The 24,120-nt window shown below is 39.6% G+C and overlaps 2 protein-coding genes across 3 annotated transcripts in view; one reads left to right on the forward strand and one right to left on the reverse strand.

Annotated features, from left to right (window-relative positions):
* SPAG1 (sperm associated antigen 1) overlaps positions 1-3,458 on the forward strand; it is a 40,613-nt gene extending 37,155 nt beyond the window's left edge. The window contains exons 18-19 of the mRNA XM_075085501.1: positions 1,692-2,063; positions 2,215-3,458. Of these exons, the coding sequence (XP_074941602.1) occupies positions 1,692-2,063; positions 2,215-2,346 (504 nt within the window). The 3' untranslated portion in view covers positions 2,347-3,458. The remainder of the gene's footprint in view (positions 1-1,691; positions 2,064-2,214) is intronic.
* Positions 3,459-10,293: 6,835 nt separating this feature from the next.
* RNF19A (ring finger protein 19A, RBR E3 ubiquitin protein ligase) overlaps positions 10,294-24,120 on the reverse strand; it is a 59,940-nt gene continuing 46,113 nt past the window's right edge. For both annotated transcript variants that reach the window (XM_075085505.1, XM_075085504.1), the window contains exons 4-10: positions 23,069-23,213; positions 22,343-22,505; positions 17,586-17,700; positions 15,331-15,492; positions 14,462-14,675; positions 12,905-13,048; positions 10,294-12,521 (exon numbers count right to left, since the gene is read on the reverse strand). In XM_075085505.1, coding sequence (XP_074941606.1) covers positions 11,831-12,521; positions 12,905-13,048; positions 14,462-14,675; positions 15,331-15,492; positions 17,586-17,700; positions 22,343-22,505; positions 23,069-23,213 — 1,634 coding nt within the window. In that variant the 3' untranslated portion in view covers positions 10,294-11,830. The remainder of the gene's footprint in view (positions 12,522-12,904; positions 13,049-14,461; positions 14,676-15,330; positions 15,493-17,585; positions 17,701-22,342; positions 22,506-23,068; positions 23,214-24,120) is intronic.

Here is a 24,120-nt window from a genome sequence, read left to right on the forward strand (position 1 = left end):
CAAATAGCAGTTTTGCTTTTAAAGTCTGTGCTACTCAGGAAGCCTCTGTGTGCTGGCAAAGGTTCACTGTCAGCAGGCGTGCCGGCTGGGCTCGTGCTAGTAGTAAAGTTACTGGTCTGAACAATGAAATCTTGCCTTAAAGAGTGAGAGAATGGGTAAAATACCTGTAGGATCTTACACAAGAAACACATGATGTAATGCTATGTAGTGATCAAAATGTAAGCCTTGCAGAGTTCTGGGTAGAATTAGGCGATGAAAGGATATTCTCAGTCATCTGATAATTTTGGATTGTAACTTTGCTGGTCCTTTAAGAAGCAGGGGAGGGAGAGGGGGTGTCCCTTTTCAGTTTAAAATACATCGTTAAAACACATAGTTTGCCAGTCTGTACACTATTATACAGGGATACTGTAATTTGATTGAGTCATTTCAAAATGGTTGTATACTGGAAACTGCAGTTATTAATATAGAAACAACTTGTTTTATTGAAACACGTCACATTGTCACGAGTTCATGGGATTTTATGTAACTGGCATAAGCTGGGCATAGTGTTAGTTAAGCTCTGAGTTGTGACAAACAAAGGGACCCGGAGAATGTCTAGAGGAGGGAGGTTTGGGAAGTGACTGCATTGCTGAGAGACTGGCTAACTACATTCCTGGCAGTGGTAATTTTTCCAGAGGTGGGGCAGGAAGCATTTATGTTTGCTATCATAATTACAGCTGCCCCCTTAGAGAACCTTCCCTGTCTTATCTGCTGTAGTACTAGGTAGTTCTATGGAAACAGACTGCAAATAAAAGTAAGGAACATTTTTTGGAAACCAGGATCTATCATCATTTTTTCATTTTAATCAATCTATAATTATATATGACATATATATATATGATTTCTGTCTTGATACTAGGGGTTGTTGAAGAAATAGAACAAAATGTCTATGAGCCCAATGCAGTATTTTCCAGAAATGACTGATCTAGCTCCCAGCACAGCACTGTACTGTGCAACACAGTATCTTCAGACTTTCTGAAGAACTTAGCATCTGTCGAAGAGACCCCGCTCACTGAGGTTTAGTCAGTTTCTACTAATTCCACAGCTCTTGATAGCTTGAAATGGATTTTAGCAAGTGCAGTTGAACCCAATGGTTAATTTTGTAGTGACTGATTCATGAAACTCAATACAGGCTGCAAACTCTGGAGGCGTGAAGTGGGTATTGAGGCAGTTGGACAACGCTGAGCTTTGTCCTTCCACAGCGGGACTCCAGACGGCAACCTGACACAGGTGCCGTGTACCTGTACCTGTACTGTTCTGAAGGCACAGCAGTGAAATGAAACCCAGGTTATCTGGTGACTTGAATTCAGTTCTGCCTGTCTTCTGCCACTTCACATTTAATATGTGCATACAGCCCTTCTTAGCTTTCTCCCAGTGGTCTTCAGTTGTCCCTCTCTACAGCAGAGTGCCAAGCAGTGACAGGAAATGTGAAATAAGCACTTTTGACAACAAACCTTCACAGATGAATTAGAGAGGTACTATTCTTGGCGGGAAGTAGGACATAAAAGAACACAGTTGCCCTCTTTTATGAAGAGTGGGATGCTAACTTTAATCTAGTGACATTATTGATGGACATACACATGTGGCTTATGAAGCTTCGGGTTATCTATATGTCCGCATTAATGTGATTTGTTGCCAATTTCTTTGCGAAGGTGTCTGAATCCGATGAAGAAGAGAGACAGTTTGCTACATCAGAAGATGTGACTGATCATGTTACTTCTAAGGAAGCAGTTGAAAAGTGTGTGCCACTGCAGACCTCTGAGAAACTGCACATTTCTGAACCATCTAATGCATATGAATTTGGTCAGATTATAAATGCAGTGAATACCAATAAGGATAAAGCTGCTTGTGCAGATCTTTTAACAATTACTGATCCCCAAAAATTGCCAGTGCTGCTAAGTAACAAACTTGAAGGGGAAATCCTTTTGATCTTTATCCAGTCGTTGGAATATTATGTACTTGGAAAAGATCCTGGCCTTGTATATCAGCACCTTTTCTACTTGAGCAAAGCAGAAAGATTTAAGGTAAGAGCCTAGATTGAATGCATACTTAAATTGAACAGAAACTTAAATGAAATTTTAATCTTACAAAATCAGTGTATCATTTCCTTTGATCTCTGTCAAATGCTATGATTTTCAATCAGCCTGTACTGATTACAAAATAATGTTTTTTCAGGTAGTGCTGGCCCTTCTTACCAAAAATGAAAAAGAACAGGTTCAGCAACTGTTTGACTTACTTACAGAAAACCAGAGTGATCAGTACTCTTTGGAAGATCTTGAGAGCCTTAAAAAGGTTTATGAACTTTAAGAAGTTAAAATTTATTAGTTGCATGCATATAGTTCATGTTGATAAGATGGCTGTATGAACTCTGCAGACTCGCATCGGTTGAACTGGGTCTTTACCCAGACTGTTTGAATTCTGTTTTGGTTTGACAGCATATGCACATTGAAAACTTGCTGCTCTTTTTTCTTGTAGTTGTATACATTTTTGATCTCTAGAATGTAATGCATGTCTTTGTGTTTAGTAACAGAGTTCATGAAATTTGGCATACTGGTTTTATTTAGATTGTGTTAATAATATACATATATATTTTACATTATATATATATGATATGAAATATCTTGATGGTATGATAGATAATACACTTTGCCATCACTTGTTATATCATTTTGTGTCGTATGGTCTTGTGATAAAGAAGTGTCTTTGAGAAAAACGGGTCAGTGAGTTAGCAATAGCTTTGCTGAAATGAGTTTACAAAAAGTATTAACATTTTCAGATAAAGTACTACAGGCCACCTGTTTCTTCACTGTCCCTGGTCTATACAAAACGATCTACATATCTTTGGTGCAATACAGCTTAGCAGCAAAGGTGAATGAATAATATATTAGCTTGTCATGGAACACTTTGAATCAAAATAATTACCCATTTATTCAATGATTATGTTTTCAAAATGATTAACAAGTGAGTAATTTTTAATGGAGAGATAATTGTTTTCTGTGTGTGTGGAAGGACTGCTGGTTTGCACAGCTTTTGGAGTGACAGTGGTAAACAGGAGAACAAGTGGCTGCACTTAGCAATAAAAATATTTAACTGAGTTTTTTGATCAGAATATTTAAAACACCAGCTATTTCTGTTTACAGACATATTTATAAAGCTAAAAGTAAAACCGTTTTGTGGACCAGTATGATTTTTTTTTTAATTTCAGGCAGTATTTAAGTTTTATATTTGATTCTGACTCCTTTTTTTTCCAAGATGGAGCTTTCAAATTTTTCAAATACCCCAGTGCCTTCTTTGCACATGTGATATAAATGTATATCAAACCCAACAGCACTGCAGAAATACCATTAAGAATGTTGTGCTAATGAAAATATTTCTCAGGTGTATATTAATTAAAAAATAAAGTCTTTTCCTGAAAAGTACCATTATGGATTCTCTTTTATGGTTCTACACTTTTTAGGCTTATGATTCTGACATGTAGATGATAAGTTTTGTCTTGAAGTAGAGCACCAAGAGTAAGGCTTCTAATTTGTAAAGCACTGTCAGTACAACGGTGGGGTTTGGGTTTAAATAGTCTCATAAAAAGAGGACGTCACCTGTTTGAGAGAGATCTGTCACTCATCTGTGCATAACTGATTGTACTTCACCAACAATGTGCCAATTTCAGTCGTCAGTCATGGGGGCGAGGCGTGCACGCTCACCAACTTCTGTGTTAGTATTTTTTCTACTGCAGTTCAGCATGTTCAGAGAAGATGCATTGTATGAGTGCAGTTTACTGACATGGCTTAGAAAGCTTCACCAGCTTTCATCTAACAGAGTTCAGAGTGTTTTAACAACAATAAGGAGGGTTGTATTAATAATACACAGATCAGGAAAAAGTTCTTTTGCTAAAAGCAAGCATAGAAACCAGCTATATAATTTCAAAATACTTGCTTGAAAACTGTAGTTGAGTAAGAGCCAGTGTTAAACTACCACGCCACAGAAGCTCATGATGAAGTTAAATCTTTCTCTGTGACACCAAAACCCCAAAGTATTAAAAGCTCTTCAGATACCTTCGCAGAAGCAGTCTTGCCTGCCAAAGCTTGTATCCCAGTTGTATAGTTCATTTTGACAAGAATACAAAAATCAGTCTTTGCAGCAGTAAATCATAAGAAGAATAAAAATTGGTAAATTGCTAGAAAGCTTAAACTCAGCCCTAATGAAAGACACGGCAACAAATGGGGTTTCACTGTCTCTGTGTGACTGAGTCTGATCACTTCAGTTTAAGGCAGATGGTAACCTTTGGCTGGTTGAGTATTTAGACAACCTGTTCTGGAACGTTACTCCAGTATGTTTCCCAGGCGTTGTCATGTACCAGGAACTGCTTTTTAAAATTTTAAAGCTCATCCCAGTCCCTGATCCCAAAGGGAGAAGATAGTTCCTCAAAGTCCTGCATTCCTGAAACAGCTGCCAGGCCGGGCGTACACTCTCGGTGGCTCCTGGGCACCAGCCCCGCTTCCCTTGTGCTCAGCAAGCAGATGTTGAAAGGCCCTGCTCTGAAAGTGGTCCATGTGCCATTCAGTGCCTTGTGATCAGCCTCACTCCCACATGAACCCCTGAAGCAGAAGCCATTCAACAGTAACAGATGCAGTAATTGCCATCACCCTGCACTATGGGTAGCAGGCCCCTCGAGGTTTAGGCACTGAATCTGTACTACACCCATTCCTGAAGGATCAGGTCAGCTCTGTTAGTTGCAAAACCTCGTCTGTCTGATGTGGCTCACAACCATCTCGGCTATGAACTTTTGGCCTTAGCTTCCAACATTAAATAAATACGAATGTCTTTAAGGTACAAGGGATTAAAGAAGCAGCTGTAATATTTATTGTTTTAATAGCTGTGAGATGGCAAAGAGATACGGTATTTCTTCTTCAAAAAAAGCAGCTAGCACTCGCAATTGTAAGGAAAAAATGGTCCATGAAGCCAGGGGCTAGGGAATAGGGTTTTGTACTACCGATATTTTTGTGTCTCCCTCCCCGGTATTTTTGACATTTTACAGAAGCCAGCTCCAGGTTGAACAGGTGCTGCCACCCAAAGGGTAACGTAAGAGGTGCTACGAGGGATGCGCAGCATCACGGCCTGGTTGCTTCACTGGCCAAAAAGCTGATGCACTGCAGAGCCCTCACCACCACGCTTTTTACTCTACCATGACACAGGCCAAGACAGCAGAAGCTGCCGTGAGGCCAGTTACCGGCAAACCACAGTCTCTGCTTTTCTGTGGGAAGTTTGGGTTTGTTTTTTTTCTCCCACTCACCAGCACCTATTCTGCTCTCTGTAATCCATAGGCACATACAAAGGGCTGCTCTTCATGGCTGGCAGGCCTTTCAGAACCATGCAAACTGATGTATAGACTTGTGCATTAAAAATAAACAAAATACAGTTTTGAACAGCAGAGCCCAAGAAATCCTTCCCCACTGGTAAAATCAAGATCTATGACCTGAGTCAGTGTGACTGCAGTCACAGCCCGTGCACTGCAGCTACCCAAGGGAGGGAGGTTAGGCAGCTCGGAGCAGGGTGGCAAACCCTGATGGCTGGCTGAAAGAGCCGTGACTACCACTTAGCCATAAGTACGCCCTCATTTACTGAGTCTCTGCCTGTGCAGCGCTCTTCACCCACCCCTTGGGCTGTTAACACACCTCAGTGCAAGGCACAGCCTCCAGCTGCTGCAAGTGCAAGGCACCAGTGTCATTGCCTTGCAACCCTGTGCTCTTTCTCAGTTGCTACTTGCTAAATGCCACCCTCATAAATAAATTCAGCAATGTGAGAGTATTTTACTCACTAGCAAAGAGGGATTATAGGGGGACAAAGTGCTCAGTGTACAGAATGGCATGTTCAGAAACAGCTCGTGCACAGAACCTGTGAGGAAAGGGTAGCTTAAGCCACATAAACCCCATCAGCACTGGTCTGGTGCCTAAACCCAACAACTCTAATCTAGGCTGTTGTGAATTTTGGTGTCCTTACTGTGGAGACAGTCAGCAATAACATCCTTCTGCCAAGCTGGCTCATCATGACCCAGTGAAGGGAGAGCTGTGTCTTGTGCTGGCTTTGCCCACCAAAACAGTTTCTGCTGATACCTGGTGTGTAGGCAGGTGCTGGGGCTGTCACGTCTCAGAGATCCCCCTTTTCTTGATGTGAGGTGGAACAGCAGGTTCAATTTTGTGGTTGAGCTTCCAGCTGCTGCAGGGAGGCTAGATTTTTGTGCCAGGTAGATACCTCTTCCCTCTGCTGCCTGATCTGAAACCAAAACATTTCAAGGGTAGCCCAGTGCAGCATTTGGTCATGGTTTAGGTATCAGCCCCAAGGCTGGTAAGGAGATGCTTTTACTGTGCTGTTCTCCCAGGCACTTTGCTTCCTTCTCCTGCCCCAAGGTTCCTATGGAGAGAGAATTCAAAGCCAATAGCCAGGCACTGGTGATGGGGCCAGAAGTTTTACACAGGAAGGCACGGAGGTCTGTCTGTCTACGTAACTTAGAGAGCGAGCGCACTGACACCTCGCCCTACAGCACATGGCTGAGGAGCAGCAGGGCAGGTTCGGTCAGCCATACAGTTAGTGCTACTCGTGTGGTTTGTGTATCTAACTCTTCCTTTGCCTCTCATATAAACTTGATTGCAAAATACCTCATGTCTACAGTTCCCCGTTGTTTCTCCTACCCTTTAAGACTGAGGGTAGAAAGATACTGTCACCAGTTTGGGATTTTCTCAAAGATCAGACCTGGGGGTTCTTTGACCCTAATGTGGGGAACATTTTGCTCCCACAGCAACATCAGATTGTTGTACCCGAGAAGACCACGTGGCTGTCACCCTTACAGCAGACAGGAGCAGTCAAGGTGGTAATGGTGCACTTTAGACCTTTATAGTTTCAGACAGGTTCTCTCAGGCTTATTCCCAAGTTTCTGCTCAACTCTAATTCAGGTGAACTTGAGGGATGGAATATTTATATCTTTTCCCCAAAAAACACTTGAAGAAGAATGGCAAGTAGCTGTTGTCCCTTTACACTCAAGAAAGTAAGACTTTCAGGTTACATGACTGCCAGAAAACAAGGTGGCAGTAGACACAGCCAAGCAGTATTTTTCCCAAGGGAGGGCCATCTCTGGTTAACAGGATCCACACCAGAGCCCAGGCTGCAGCAGTGGCTCCACTGAAAATTTCTGCCATTTTTAGAGTTTTAAAATGGCCACTTAAATCTCTCGTTGCCCCTTGACCAGCCCCCACTCAAGGCAGAGATAACCAAAAATGCCGCTGCCTTTTATAGAGACGTGTCATCACTGCTCTTCTGCAAGGCACCATGGAAGGTGATCAGCTGAGTAGCTGGGCTCCTCCAGCTCCCTGCGCACGCCCACCTCCTGCTGTCTCCCAATCTTTGGCACCTCTTCATTTCTTGAAAACTCCAGTGCAACAGGGGCAAAGAATCCCAGCCCACGCTGCAGAGCGCCCGGCTGCCAAGCACAGCAGACACAGGGCACCGTGCCGTCCCTCAGGCGTGGCTCAGGCAGGTTTCCAGCTCCCAGTGCCACTGACCCACCATCAGAGCACAGCTCTGCAACATGGACCAAAAATCCAAACTTCCACTTCCAAACACCTCCACAGGACAGCATGTTTTACCTTTCATATTTCCCCCTCAAAACCCTTTTTGCCCTGGTATGATTTGGCTTAAATAATTGAATAAATTTTAACTACACAATTCCATGTCATATGACATGGTATTTTGGGTTTGGGCTTTTTTATTTGCTTTTCAGTGAAGCAACTAAAATCTCTCCCCAGAACACCTAAATCAAGCAAACTTTTATTAGGAAATTAATTTTAAGTTCATTATTGCCAGTTAATATTTTTCAAGCACCTGCTTGGTTATCCTTATGAAGCATTATTACCCACAAGAGCAATGGCACTACTAAGTAGACAACTATTTAAAAATTAATTTGGTTTTGCATATCAAAAAGACTGAAGAGATGTAAGTCAGTAAAAAAGTGTTTGCATGTCAGTAAAAAGCAATCAGCTCTTACATGCAAAAGTTTGAGATATTGATTCAATGAAACGAAGGGATGTACGAGTCCAGATGCTTTACTACAAAAAAGCATGTTGAAACATGGGGAGGAAAGCTTTTAAAACAGGTTTGATCTATTTAGAGTTGTCACTATCTCAGGTATTCTCCGATAGACCATATGTTACAATTAATTTCCTCTTGAGATTCACAATCTGACACTGATTAGTCAAATTGGCCAGGAACCCTGAAAAACTTTCAGAAAAAGAATGACCCTGTTGGGAGACCAGATGTAAACTTTTTTTCTTTCAATGAAATAAACCAGAGGAAAGACACTTTGCTTTATTGAATTCTTATACTGGTAGATCTATAAATAAGAAAAGCATCTTCTGTATTCGTGTACTGATGGAAGTGTTCTCCTTTTTACTTTTCATAGGCTCAGAATTCAGTGCTGCACTAAACTTATTAGTGCTGTTTAGACTGCCTTACAGGTGACATAGTATCACTTTTGAATAAAAAAAGTTAGAAAATGAATCAGCAGAAGTTTTATGCTAAAAACTTATCCAAAAGTGAACAGAAAAACTTACCTTATTTCAACATTAGTTACCTCTTAATGCAGAATACAAAGTTAGCAAAGATGATTTAAGTGATTGAAAAAATAACAGTTTGTAAACACAGTTTACTCTTTTGAGTAAACTTCACTTCCAATTTCCTGCACAGCAAAATGGAGGCTCAGAGAAATTACAAGTTAGAGTTAGGTTTAAACTCACAGAAGCAGCTCTCCCACCTCCCTGCTGTTAGCTTAGACTGCGTTGCTACAAACTGATGTGCTTTAGTAATTTCATAGGTGTACTGGATAAAGTAAAATCTCACATTTGCAAAGCTTGAGACATCAGCAATAACTTTATTGCTACTGCATGAGACATCAGATTCAAAACTAAACAAAATAAAAGCCTAAGGGGAGGTTCACCATCTGCTGGATGGCATGCAGCAAATAGCCTCTGGCTTAAGATGACTAATTGAAGGTGGTCACATGAGACTGTTGCACAGAAATTTAACTTACTCAGAGGTTCAGAAATAGGAGGCCTCGAAGGTTCACTAGTCGGACTGCATCTGCAGTGGCAGAAGCATGAGTGGCTCACCGAGTCACGTTTTACTCCATTCTCTAGCCTCTGCCTAAAGAAGCAGTTAACAGTTCAGTTAATGGCTAACAGACATTTCCGTACCGGCCTGAAAAAAAAAAATCACATCAGAATTCACAAACCGATGTAGATGACGAACAGCAGACGCTTCATTCAGTTAATGCTGATCCTAATTCAATACATTTTCTCTTCCGTAACAATGAATTTTTAAGTGTTCAGACTGGAGAAGAAAAAAAACACTGATCAGGAACAAAGCACAAAAAAGGAACTGTTAACACTAACTTCCCTCCAAAATATAAAATTTGCATTCGCTGCCAATTCAGACTGCCTGATGACACGGCACCAAGGCATACAGGTGATTTCTGCCATTTCTAGGGTACACTACGTTTCACTTGTCCTATGTCTTACTCTCTCTTCAAGCATCTGCCATTGGAAATGGTATAAATAATGCCCTAACTGTAGTTTTAGAGTTGACCCAGCATAACAGTTATCCCGTTGTTATTCACTCTGATATACACATAGCTTACATATGGATTTGGGATGAGGCAGATCCAGCTATGCATTCAATAATACATCCCCATCAGTTTCTTACTTCCTGAGCCTGTCATGATGCAGGTGAGAAAATGAGCCCAATGAATAGGCAGTTCAGCCAAGCAAAAAATACCAGTCGTTACCCAGAAACTCCAGCCAGTTTGTAGTGTTTCAGGATGAACTTTGTACAGACTGTGAGTTGAGAAAAGCATCGCTTTAGAAGGAGAAAGAGTTTGAGTTTAGCTCAGAAATCTGACTGTAGCCTGTCCGCTTGTACCAAGACAGTACAATTTTGTTTAAAGAGTAATATGCTTATGCCAGAGCTGCATCCTCTGAGGAAACCATTTACTGTCCCGGCTGCCACAGAGGCAGCTCAGGTTGCTATTCTTTAGGATGAAAAGAAATCAGGTTGAAGTCTTGTACAAAATGCAACTAATTTTAGATCTTGTATTTCAAAGTATCAAAGCACTCAACTTCCAAAGCACACGTAACAAAATTAAAGTGTTTAAAGGCAACAAGAGATGACAGCAGTCAGCGCTCATCAGCACACTAAACAGAAGACCACTAGAAGTCAGTATTTCGACATTTATTTCAGATATGCAGTTTACACGCATATTATTGAGCAAAACTGAATTGCAAATATACAAATACTGTAACAAGCATTATCAAATAACATAACTGGCACTAGTGTTATAAGCATATTACTGAAACTGGTGAGGCTAAGTCATGGAAGAGGACTGCAGCTGATGGCATTTTCTTTTTATCCAACCAAACTTCCAGTAGCACCATAATGGCAATACATGAAACAAGACAGAACATTGTTAACTGTTATTCTGATATTCACAATTTTTTTTCCATTTTAGTGAATTACATAGCAAAAAAAAAATGTTAACAGTGCAGGCGCTTTGGCCAACTTCAGCTTGTGTTCAGCTGTACATCTTCCATATGCAAAAGGAAAAGAATAAAGCCAGCATATTCGGAACACATCTTTGCACTTGGGCAGTCATTGCACTGCACTTTGATTCTGGGACTGAAGATATGTATGTCTTGCAAAGAGATGTCATGTCCACTAAAGCCTGAGTGATTCTTTGGTAGGCTAATACTTCATTATTATTATGCGTTTATCTACCAGTCATTTTATTCACTAGAATTTTCTTTTGTGATCCAAGGTGGCCAAAGAGGACATTCTGGAAAACATTACAGTAAAATCCTCAAACGACCAGGCACTTCAAACCCAGTCTTTTCCAAAGGCACCAAGAATTGATGGGGCACCGTTTTCCCCCTGATGAAAGGTGACTGCATCTGCTTTTCTACAATGCTTATAAATCACAGGATTGTTATTTTACAGTCTTTATACACTATATAGTAGCCTTACCTGCTGCATGGTTGGTTGCATGAATAAATAACCCCACTGTTCTTCACAGGTGACGTCTCCATTCTACCATATACTAAGTACCAATTTCTTATGTTTCAAAATTATTTAAAATGCCATAACCTTGCTCAAAGTGTACACACATACAAACACTTCTGACACAGGCTACACCCATCTGGAGATACGCGGTTCATTCTACATGCATTCTAAATACAGTGTGTCCAGTTATGAAACAAAATCATTACGAATATTCACTGTTGAAACATGTTTGTATAGGTCTCCGCAAAACTTCTGCTTCCCTTAAATAGAGTTCACACGAGAATGGTTTTAAGTCACTAACGCTCAGCTAACACCCATTTATCCCAAACCCCATATTTTCCAAGTGAACAGTGCAGGACATATTATTCATTTCAGCATTTAACATATTAAGAATTTACCAATTTTTGTCTAAATACACCAAGTATATGCTTTCAAGCAAAGTTGTGGCAAAAATACAAAATATGGACGTATTCGTACTGCTGTAATGCACTTGGTTAAAGCCTTCATGTCTCTTCACACAGGCCTAAGATCCATATGAAGTACTCTGCGCCTTATCAGACAAGTATATATAAAATGCAGTTGTATCAAAACCTTGCTTCTGCTGGTCACCTGACACTTAACGGAAGTCGCACATAATTCAACCAGCTTTCACACAGGGTTCTCTAGTGGTAAATATATTTTTGCAGCACTTACAGGCTTAAATTTCAGTCTGAATAGCAGTGCTTAATTCCACAGCATGTTGTGAATGGTTGTTGTTTGTTTCTTTCAGTGTTTCACCAACCCCTAAATCTACATCTTTCCAAGATCCATTATTAATGCTTTCCTCAGCGATGTAACTCAGCTGTGGAACATCAGTGCTTGGGGCTGTTGGAACAGGCGCGGGGACTCCACTTGGCTGGGGAGAGTTTTCCAAGCGATCGTTTTCCACCTCTGGGAGAACACTGACTGTGGTAAAGCGAGTATGATAGTCGCTGGAACCATGGCTACAGGAAGTTTTCATACTTTCCATATCTGAGCAACTAAACTCAGAAAAATGACTCGAGTGAGAGTCTGCTACAGACGGAATACTATCGCTAAGAGAGGGAGAGTCAAATTCACTGGAGTTTGTGCTTTGTTGTTCCAACAGCTGAGCATCCATGTCCTCTCTTGTCTCATTTATCTTCATGCTACTCTTCTTTCTCAGCTTACCTTTACATTTTTTTCCTGCTGTTGGTTCTTTGGACCACTTGGTGGCACTAGATTTACTCTCTGGCAAGCAGGCTGACGAACAACCGGCATTACTACGACCCGCAGCACTGCCATCATCAACACTACTGCTTCCGCTGTTGTGTCTGAATTTGGCTGGCTTGGATTCAATATCCACTTGCACTTCCATACTGTTGCCTTCCCTAGTACAAGAAAGAATCTGTGAGCATAAGTGGTCATCTAAGACAAGCCAGCTAATGCAGCAAAACAAACTCCTACTGCTTTCCAAGATACACAGCAAAAGAAAGTTAGAGATGTAACTTGTTTTAGAGAGGTGTTTAACCAAAGAAACAGCCCAAAGAAAAACACCAAGTCTGAAAGATCAAACACTTTACTGAGCTACAGCAATGGCGTTCCTCTTTGCAAATAACCTTGACAAATACGAGCAGTCATATGTAATTCAATTTGTAACAAAAATTCGAAGTTTCAAAGGGTAATCATTAAAGTCAAATAGCTGAGGCAGGCTTAGAATATCCTTTAATAAGCAAGGCTTATTAATCTTCCATTTTCACCATATTTCTCTTACCTGTCCAAAGGGATGTAGGAGTTCAGAATGGATCCTGCCATCGCTTTGGTACTGGCATTGTCACTAACTGTTCCCAAGCTAACTGTGCCAGATTCTCCACTCAGACTGTAGCGTTCTTTCTGCACATCTGCTTGTACTTCCAGTCTTGGAGACAAAGAAAAAGAAGCGTTGCATAAACTGCTGCTACAGTTACAACACACCGGTTGAAAATTAGTGTCACCTTGTAGAGTTTCTCCACCATTCAGTAGTAAGTAGAATTTATTAGTTACTCCAGTACAGATGCTCATATTTACCCACTGAAACAGGTTCTCTTTCCACTGCCAAAAATTACCATTTTCTGATGAAAAAGCCAAACCAAACACACCCAAAAGCAAAATCAGATTATTTTCCCAAAGCAAAGCGTTGCATGTTAACCAGAGGTTCTGGATTCCTTCCTCACTGAGATTTACAAGAACAACTTCCAGGCTTAGCTACAATTCTTTTGCAGATAGTGTACTATACTCTAAAAATGGAAAAAACAATCAGAAGGGTACTTAAGTTCAAGCCATTATAGTTCCCCTGTTTCTCTAGCTGCAAAATTATTACTAATCAAACAGCAGGCAGAGAACTGTGTTCTGTACTCTGCTTTGTATTGTATTGTTATCAACTGTTACAGGAATAATAGAAACCTGAGCAATCTTAAGTTGAGCTGAGCAGATAAACCAGAAATTAAATTACAACCTTTTTTCCAAATGCCTTGTTTATCTGTGTTCTGACAGTGAACTGGAAGTGGTTTTTTGTTTTGTTTTCCACTCTCAGCTCTCTAAAGATGAGGATAGGTATACCTCACTCAGCAGTCAGCTTGAAACACATACAGAAACTCTTGACGCTGTCCTGCCCTTCGTATTCTGTATAGCCTGGACTTCTGAATTACTCAAGAAAATGAGCAGTGTTAGCACCCAATTTAAAAAACAAATTCCATCCTGAACCCTGAACATTAACAATCCTTTCCAGACACCTCCCTTTCTCTTCAGGGTGCAGGACAGCCAACAAACAGTAAGGCCCCAATTCACAGGAAGCACTGAGCGTGTAAGCGACAAGAAGTTGCCACCTTGGCAAGATAAAGTGCCCAGCTGGCTCCCCTCCTGCCGAAGCCCATTTGAATCCACAGTCCAGCCAGGCATCCCGAAGGCACAACTTAGTACTTGTAGACTACTGAACAAGTCAGCAGTTCCAGCCTTGGGGTGAGAGGCACCAGACAACACAATTGTATTAGACATGAGGTGCCTCCCTCTGACTCCTGGGTAGAGGCTGCTCTCCTGGCAAGCAGGAAAAACACATCTCAGGCCCCACTCACACTGAAAAAAACCTCAAACTCTCCTGTGAGGATTGTGGCCTGACAGGATCTTTTGGAAATCAGCAAGTTTCTCAGAGATGAACTGTCTGTATCTCCCAGAGGCAGTTCCTTTTAATAGGAATCAATTTAAAAAAAGAAAAAAAATCAAAAAACCTAGTAATAGCACTTCCTCTGCTTACATGTAGAGTAGGATGCTGCATGGTAGAAAGCACATCTCTTACCTGTTAAAGCAGTTAACCATTGCACTTCCTGAGAGACTCCCTGTTATACTAGCCCCAGCCAGGGCCATGGTACTAGCAGTTTCACTTAGGTTGTCTCGAATGGCTCCTATTCTATCCATGTGGCTACCACTTGCACTCAAGCTGCCAGTCAGTCCTCCAACGCTTCCCTCGCCTATGCTGGGGTTATGACGTGCCTCTGCTACTGAAGTGGTATCTAGACAGAAATAAAGAAGGCTTGTCAGTTATGGAAGTAGAACTTAGTAGTTTCTAGAATGTGACCATGGAAACAGTTATTGAAACTATGCTCAGAAAAAGGATTTATAAGACATGCTGTGACAAAAAGATAACTTTGTCAAAGAAGAAAAAAAACCTTTCTTGAAGTTGCTATAATGGTTATGCCTGACATCACATACTTAAGATACCAAAACATTAACCATTGATAGGGCAGGTAACATGGAGGCAAGGAAAAGAGAGAGACCCTACCACAAAGGATATTGTCACGTAATTAAAATAAAAACAACATCAGATCAGCATTTTGTTCCTGCTATTATAGATAAAAAGAAAGCCAGTAAGCTTCCACAAACCAGGGTTCTGAAAAAGCAGTATTAGTTTTAAAACTTTTACCTATGGAAAAGACTTAAGTCTGGCTTTGATTCAAATGGGCAAGAAAAGTGTTAATGCTTGTATTACAGCACAGCACAACATGAACACAGAGAAGCTATCCTCATCTGAGAGCTGGTCTTTCAGCAACCAGTGGAGGTAGTCCTAACTGTATAGTACCTCTTCTGCAAACAAGTACTTTAATATCTAAGGCCATCAAACATAAGTCAAAGCCTGAATTTCTAGAAAATGAAACAGAATTTTCTTACCTACAGCTGCATTTGTTCCACCAACATTTATATCATTTTCATCATCAAATTCTATCCTGACACCTTTTCCATTGCCTGCCGACACACCACAACCTCCACTTCGGCAGAGGGAAATTGGAACAACTCCATACACGTAAGCCAGCATAATAGGAACACCAATACCTACAGAGGAAAATAGTCTTTCATTAAATGTGACATACATTTTAGAGCCTTTCATAAAAGCAATTTCATTTTCTGTTATTACTTAATATTTCACACTTGAAATGAGGAGGGAGCAAAATTAAGAAATATTGGTAAATCACTACAGTGAAATGACAGGGAAGTACTTTCAGCAGGCAGAATGTCCTCTTATCACCATTGGTAGACAGAGAAACTTAATGCTTGATGAATTAATGCTTCCAGTATACCCATAACATCTTTTACAAACAAAAATGAAAGTACTTTAAAGGTTCATATAAGCTCCATCGGGGACTGTAATAATGTTCCACCTGAGAAGAAGAAATAGCAGAGAACTATTTCAAGTGTTATTCAAGTAAAAACATTACTACCTCTACTCATTTATTAAGGGGCTTGATTTTTCATCCACTGAAGTCAGACAGGGCGTTGCTATAAATTTATTAGGACTTAATGTTATTATTACTGTAGGATCTTTAATACTTATTGTATCACACTGATTCACTTAAAAAATTCTATTTATACAAGTTTTCCTTAAAAGTAACCAATTCTGTGGAGCAGACTGGCAGGAGTTAAGGGAAACCAGTGAAAGGAACTGCGGGCTAAAGCGCACGCAGATATACGTACTCATCCATCTTACTACTTCTAGTGACCTGTGAAAGTTACTCCTTTGGAGTATGAATTAAACCATTCTATGGCTTTGCTGATGGAGGCACACAGAAGGTACAGAAAGAATGGCAGACTGAAAAATGGCAAGCTGGCACATTCTGAAAAAGCCAGGACAGAGGCAGACCCAATGCAAAGGCTCCTCTGTCTAACCCAAAAGAAGGGTTAAATTTATAAGTAGACCCTTTCACTAGAAATTCCTCAGCATTCAAGGAGGAAATGCATAGTCTTAGAGTCGTTATTTTGGAAGCCATATAATGCCTTGAGACTGGAGGCCATCATGGCCACAATGGCAACCGGGCAAGAGTAAAACTCCACAAAATAAAGCCAACTCTTTCCCTAAAAAGCCAAGTTTTATCTCTTATCAGGAATAAGAAACAGCTCAAAAGAATTAGGTAAAGCACACCTGTAAGTAAATCTATGAGACTGTGTCCTACTACCTGTTTACTGGGGATCTGACATCACAGCTATGTGAGAACAATGCAGTACAGACAAACACCAGAGAGTTTTATGACCAGCATATCTGCATTTGCACAGTAGTCTGCCACTGTTAGCAAGCAGTTTAGAGTGACAGCTTCACGGCCAGTTTAAACTATCACTGGCTGAAAGTGGCCCTGTCTTCCTGAGGACACTTATCCCTCTCTGAGCATTACTTCTGGCACAAGGGAGAACACTCCATACATAACTGTGTGATGAATCAGATCAAGGGACTGATCCAGCTTAAAACTAAATGGTAGGACTTAAAATGAATCAGTTATCCACAGCAGCTTACTGTGCAACCGTAAAGATGCCTGTGCTGCAACAAAGGAGAAGCAAGGCAGTGCTGGGCAAGTCCACGCCTTTCAAAAAGAAAAATCAGCATTTGTTTACAGTGATCTTGAAATTACATGGTAAGATGACAAGTATTTTGTACTGTACAGCCAAATTTTCCTCGAATGCTATCCTCAGCTATCCCTATGAGAAAGAATGCGATAGAATTCAAACTGACTCTCAGAGCACAACAAATAGTTTGTCAACTACTGCCATGTTAAGTGTAAGAGACTGTATTTTTCTTCTGTGTTGAGAAAAGTTTGATAGGAAGTTAGGAAGTTACTCAAATATGAACAGACTCTGTGGCAACAGCTTTTTCTTGGTCAGTCATTAAAAAAAAACTTCTAATACTTCAGCTTTAAAAGCCATATATGACAATATGTAAACTTCAGTTTGCAAGATAAAAATTATTTTTAATTCTTCATTTTAATGCAGCATTTCCTGAAGTACTGTATTCTCCATTCTGCCCCCAAAAAAGTATAACCTCAGACTCCTCACCTATAAAAGTAAACTATAGGACTTAATTCAGCTGTTTTGTTCATGAGGGCTTATAGAGTTCTGGTTGCAAGATGCTACCAATACACAAAGTCATATTATTTACTTACCTACAGTTACTGCAGCTACAACTGGAGAAACAATTACAGATAAGGTTACACCACCTGCTATAGCCAAGTTTCGCTTGTGCTTTGAAATGTCTTTGCCTTCGTATCGATTGTGAATCTTGAGAGAAGAAAAGAAGGAAGGGTTTTTAGAGTGTTATCATCATCAGTAATACATTGCTGCAAGGATGGAAGAACTGACATATAATGGTTTGTGGAGTCTGCACCCTAATCTCTTCCAGAGAGACCACATTCTATGTCATCTTTTGCTCCTTAACTTATCTCAGAGAAGAGAAAGTTTATACATTTCTTAATTTTAGGCAACTTCTTAAAAATTAGAAGTCCTCCCATCCAGCAACTAAGCATTTACTTTCACCCTCAAGTTAGAAGAGCTAAATCACTGCATAGCTTTTTTTGTTTGTTCAATCATTACTCTAGCTTGCATTGTTGGGGAAAGTAAGACAATTTTCAGGATCAAAGAATTATCACATCTGATCAAACTGACACTTCTTGTTCCCAGCTATCTTTCACCTGAACAACACGGAATGAAACTTGCACAGATTATTAGACCCATGGAAACAGAGGTTGACAGAACAGCCATGAAAATCTTGTAGTAAGGCAGCCTTCACCAAATGTATCCTGGGAGGGGGGAGAATGGAACTCGGTTGCTCTGGCACCCTCTCATGACACGCTGTTCAGACAGGAGATATTTTAGCAAACCTGAGTCTTCGCTGTGCTACTATTTATCAAGTAATCTGCTAACCAAAACCCTTACTAATGGTTCAAGTCTGCGATAACTCTGAAACATGACTGCCTCAAACCCCACATGAACCTGAAAGGCCTTCAAAGATCACTGTTTTACAAAGACTTCCTACTTTCTCTGTGTTTTGTTTACTCTCTCTAGGACAATGGCTTTTCACATATACGCACTTCATCTGTCATCGTTCTTGGTTAAGACATAATTACAAAGGAACAACAGATCACTGTTTTAATGGTTGTCACGAGACAAAGTTAATCCTCACTACACCTAAGGAGGAACACAAAAGAGCACTAAGAGGGCAATCACAGTATTTTCTATCAATTTGCTACTGCAAAAAGAATGACAAAAATGAGCTGTAAGTTGTATTAAATGTTGTGCTTTCTACATTATAATTTCAATTTGAGATTTGGTAGGGTAGTTCTCATTTTGGAATAAAGTTCAGGCAAGGCAAGCAGGAAAAGGGCAGAGAAGACACTGCACTTTGTAGAATGAGAATGCATTTACTCGCTCTGAGGTACATTATACAAAGAGCAACACAAAGCAAGGGAGCACTTGAATGCAGAGCATACCTATGGATTAAAAAGAAAAATTGAACATGAACACTCCCACAGTACAAGCATGTAACAAGTACAAACCTAGGAAGATCAGGTTTCATGGGGCTCTGTAAGCAATTAGCTGGATCACCTCAGGCACCGAGTTTTACTGTTATGGGCAATTTTAACTACCGAAACAAAAAGCATACAACACAGATATCTATAAAGGCTACTGGATTCCCAATATAAACATAAAGCAACAAAAAGGAATGGAAGGGAGTGGCTACAGAGTAGAAACTGATTGAAAACATGAAGATAGTTATTCCTACCAATGTAACTTTCTATGAAATAAGAGACTTCCAAATACTGAGTAAAGAATAAAGAATATCCAAATAAGAATACCGGGCCAGAAGAGGGATTTCCATAAATGCAGAAAACTGGTAGATTACAAGACTTGTATCTATTTAAAAAAAAAAAAAGAGAAGACTAGCACTTCCTTAAGGAAACTCTATCAAAGCACAAACTCTTCCAATGCAGAAGATGGACAGAATGTTGTGAAAGAACAATGAAGCTTCCTTTACAGAAGCAGCAGCAGCATTTATAGAATGTAGGTCAGCTTACTATGAATGGGTATAAAGGAACAGCATGGGGGTGTCAGGAGAAAATCAGAAAGGTTAAAATAAAGGAAACAAAAAGCAAGGGACATCAAAGTCAAAAAGAAATTATTCTACTAGTACACTGCTAGTAAGAGGAAGACCAAAATGGATCAATTTGTTATTTAGCAAAAAGGAAAGACAGCCAGTGGATGGAACTGGAGGCCTGTTCAATTTTTTTTCCCTCAGTTGGCACTAAAGATCAACTGTGAGCAAGGTGACTGGTGACAAAGGAGTAATATCTGTACGAAAATGGCACGTTAGAGTGTACTTACATGATCTGATCTGAAAATATCTCAGCAGGCCCCATTTCAGAGCCCCTAGTAATAATTTTTGAAAATTATTATTCATAGATGATGTCTGAAAAAAATAAAAAACAGGAAACTGGAAGAAGTTAAACTGCAATGATAATCTTCAAAAAGTGTAAAACAAGAAGCTGAGGAGTTTAAAGACCAGTGAACTGAACTTCAGTGTCCTGAAAAGTGGGAACTTTCAGACACCAAAGCAAATGCAGGAAATAGAGAGGCCACATTGATTTATTTTTTTTTCAAGTAGAAATCATGTCAATTTAATTTTCTTCTGTGATAAGATAACTAGCCTTGAGGATGGGGAGAGGCAGATGTCACACACCAACTTAAATGCAGTTTTGACATTTTCTTGTACAATGCTCAACAGGTTCTAACAGTCCAGACTAAAAAATGGACTAGAGAAAACTACTATTAGATTCCTGTAAAACAGACAGAAAGCATCCGAGTTGTTATTAGGTTTTTTAACTCCCTAAACTGAAACTCTTCATCCTGTACTTTTCCAAGAGATATGCCCTGGATCCAAGAGTATTCAACATTTTCATTAACCTGGAAGATGGAAGGAGAAGAATGTGTATGTTGGATTTCAGGCCAATAAATCTGGCAAGTTTGCAAGAATACCAGAACTCATACGTCTTGAGAAGTTGAAAAAATGGCCTGAAATGACTTAAGATGCAGCCCAATGGCAATGAGTTCAAGACTAACCTCAGAAGAGGCCAACTGCTCAAATTAACAGTAGGGTGGGGAAGGCTATGTGTTTTTAGAATACACAAAATGAAACTGGCATTTTGCTGAGAAAGAGATAACTTTCTTAACAAGTTATATGCACAGGACCACCCCTTCATTTAACTCAGCAGTAATAATGCTTCAGCTTCACTGCTATATTCAAATTGGACAAAAACAAAGGTGGAAACAAGGTGGAACAACTGGAAGGAAACCCAGAAGAGAAGAGGAGAATCAGAGGTCTAAAACAGTGTGTTTTCTTGACAGTTTATCAAGAAAAACTGGAAGTGCTACATTTTAGAGATAAGAATAGAAGTGGACTTAAAATCATAAAATATGTAATGGGATATTGCAAAGCAAAAGGATTCTTTATGCCATCTGAAGACAGGGCAATAACAATTTGGTGTAGGAAAAGAATATACATTAATGTTAGAAAAATCAACTTTACTACAAAAATTAGGCTTGGAGAGCCCATGGAACCTCCATCATCGGACGTTTTGAAGACAAGTGCAAACATGTGGCAAGAGTCACTGAAAAGTGACCATTAAGCAGTGGGGTACAATGGAATTCTTATGAGGCTAACTTGCTGAGACTTTACCATTAATAGGTGAAAGGGTCTCAGAGATGGGGACCTAACCCAAAATTTAATGAGAAAAGCAGAACACGCAATAGCAATTTGAAACAGGTAACTGCTGCCTTATTCCTCTTATCGTTTATAAGGTTTCAATGAGTGTATGGGACTATGACAAAACGGAAGGGTCAAAAAAAAAAAAACCAACCAACTGTAGCAGGAAGCAGGAGTACTTGCTTGAAAGAAAAAGATGAAAAAGAATACAGTGGAAAAGCTCCATCCCTGGACTTTTTGTCTAGCAGCAACAGCTTATGTTAGAGAATGAACTTCCCCTCTCCCCCATAATAAGTGTAGAATTATGTCTGTGCCAGCCACTGTGAGAATCCATGCTGATAAAAGCAGAAAACCATATCTGCTGGTTATGCCATCCAGTACATGTAACTGAACACTTAGCACCTGCTGAACCAAGCTATCATTTCAAAAAGCCCATTTCGAAAGATTTAGATAACTTACTACTTTATCCTAAATTACAATTAGGAGACAAAATTATCTTTTGTTTTCCTTGCAAATTGTCATTTACTTCATACTAAAAGCTATTACATTTCTGAGAGGAAATACATCAACTGCCTTCTGATTAACATGGTCATTTCTAGCTGACTTCCACTAAGAGTAATATGAAGAGAGATGCTGTCTAGCTGTCTCCACTGAGCACTGCTCCACATGGTGGACTGGCCCAAGGCAATTAAGCTGCTGAGTATAAATGCTTAAATGTGTGCGTGCACAAACCTATACTAGCAGAATTTTATACTACAATACTGGTAACTATCTGCTTTTAGGAAAAATAAGAAGGATTTCCTTTCTGCCTTCCTTCTCCTCTAAATATTGTTTAATTCTAAAGGAAACCAGAGATTAAAAACAAAGCAATTTTGAAAAAGCATGCACGAACTTCTGTGGCAAGATGCAGAAATTGGAAATTTTTCTGTTTTTTGCTCTGCCTGTTTTAAGAGGAACTATATTCTTAAAAACACTGGTTCTCCTTCTTGTACAATTGAAACAAATATCCTTAAGCAGTTCAGGGGTTGGTTTGTTTTTTGGGGGTTGTTTGGTTTTTGTTTTGTTAAAGGCTGGTGAAGATAGCCAGCTGAACATAATATTGTCCAAGTCATATAATGCAGAAGGTAAAACCTGAAGCATGTTAGGAGTTGTAGCACATTTTACCTTACGTCCCACATACACAGGAATTCCAATAATCATAGCAGGAATAGCAATGCCAGCTATTAAGGCAATTCCTACAGGAGCTCCAACAAGTGTCCCTAGTTGCCACAGTATTTTCTTCTTACGGCTCCATGGTTTCTTTCCCCAAAACGTGCAACCTGATGGGCTAATAGAAAGAAGAAAACTGTAAAGAAATTGTAAATAAATCAACATAACTGTATACAACTGAACTGTTCTCTAGTTACAAAATTATTGTTCCAAGGTTCAAGTTACAGATGTTATCAATACCAAAACAGTTATTTCTTCAGATTTTTTTTTTGCCTTTACAGCCTATTTTGCAACATAGAGTGAAGTATATTGCATATTACCACAGGCCAATCTGTGGTTCACAGGTAACTTACATAATCAGAGCTTTAGTATTGCTTACTACAAAGACAACACAGCAGTATTAAGACATCAGTAAAAATAGTGGGTATGTTCATCTAAAACACTTCATTTGTTGTACTAAGTACATATTGCATGCATGAAACAGGAAAAAAAATAAAAAATAACAAAGAACTAATTTAAACATATGCATTGAAAGCTAACTTAATTCTCAAATATTGTTACTTCACCTGTGATTCTCTATTCCAACGGCAAGAAAGCCAGACTTACAGCACCCAGGAATCTGCTTTCATGTACTTTAGAAAACAAGTTATCAATCACAGGTGTTTTTTTTCTTAAATGTACCTTAAATAATGTAAATCTGAGATCTCTTTCATACACAGCCAACAGAATTCACAGCCACAGACAGCACAAGTCATATGATTGCAGCTTCCATCATTCATTTTTATTATATAAGCAGCACAGCGTGGGCATGGCTTTATGTCATCAGCTGTTTAAAAAAATAGATATTAAGATCATATCAGTTCTTTAGATAAGCAGATTTAATAAAGATATAGACATCTGTTTGGGAAAACTGATCGAACCATTATCTGAAAAATGGAAGAAGTTTATTATAAGTTTGCTTTACAAACCTTGATTTGGCAATGACTTCATAGCTATTTGTATTTGTGAACTTTGGACCAAGTAAAACTAGTGAAAACAAGGCATATTAGATCACATTCAAGTAATTTAGTAGTTACTGCATACACTCTGTTCAAGGATTTTCTAAGCTTAATGCACTATATATTAGAGTTGGACATTAAATATGTACGTTACAGGACTGATAATATGGTCTCTTTAAATATAATCCTCTTTTACATTTCATGCTGTTATGAATCTTTTACTTGAATATTCAGTCTCCACTCTATTAATTCTTATCTGAAATCCACCTTCCCTTCCACCTTAAGTGCATTTCTTTTGTATCACCAACCTCCTCTGGAGTCCTTCTCACAGACCTACTTAATACTCATGCCCTAGGAAAAAGTATTGTAACAAAAAAAAATTCTGGAGGCTCTCCTTGTTCCCAAGCCAAATATTGAAAAACGCGGTTAAGTGACTAGCTCTATCATTAACAAACAAGGGGTCATTAGGCAACAGTGAAATACTTGTACACTGAACACAGCCACAGTTGTGATCTTCATTCCTTCACATTACTGGTTAGCATCTGCACTTTGGGACAAGCTGTTTACTCACTTGCAGCTCCTAGTGCAGAAGTCCAAGTTTACTGCCTCTGTGCTACTAGGTAGGACAAAGGGCAAAGAGGGGTTATACTTGGTATAAAGAATATCCAAAGAGGTGCGGAACCAGCAGAAACAGAACCTCTAGCAACCCCAGTGCAAAAGGACAGTGAGCAGCTG

This window comes from Phalacrocorax aristotelis, chromosome 2 (genome assembly GCF_949628215.1).
Source record: "Phalacrocorax aristotelis chromosome 2, bGulAri2.1, whole genome shotgun sequence".
NCBI classification, from domain to species: domain Eukaryota; kingdom Metazoa; phylum Chordata; class Aves; order Suliformes; family Phalacrocoracidae; genus Phalacrocorax; species Phalacrocorax aristotelis.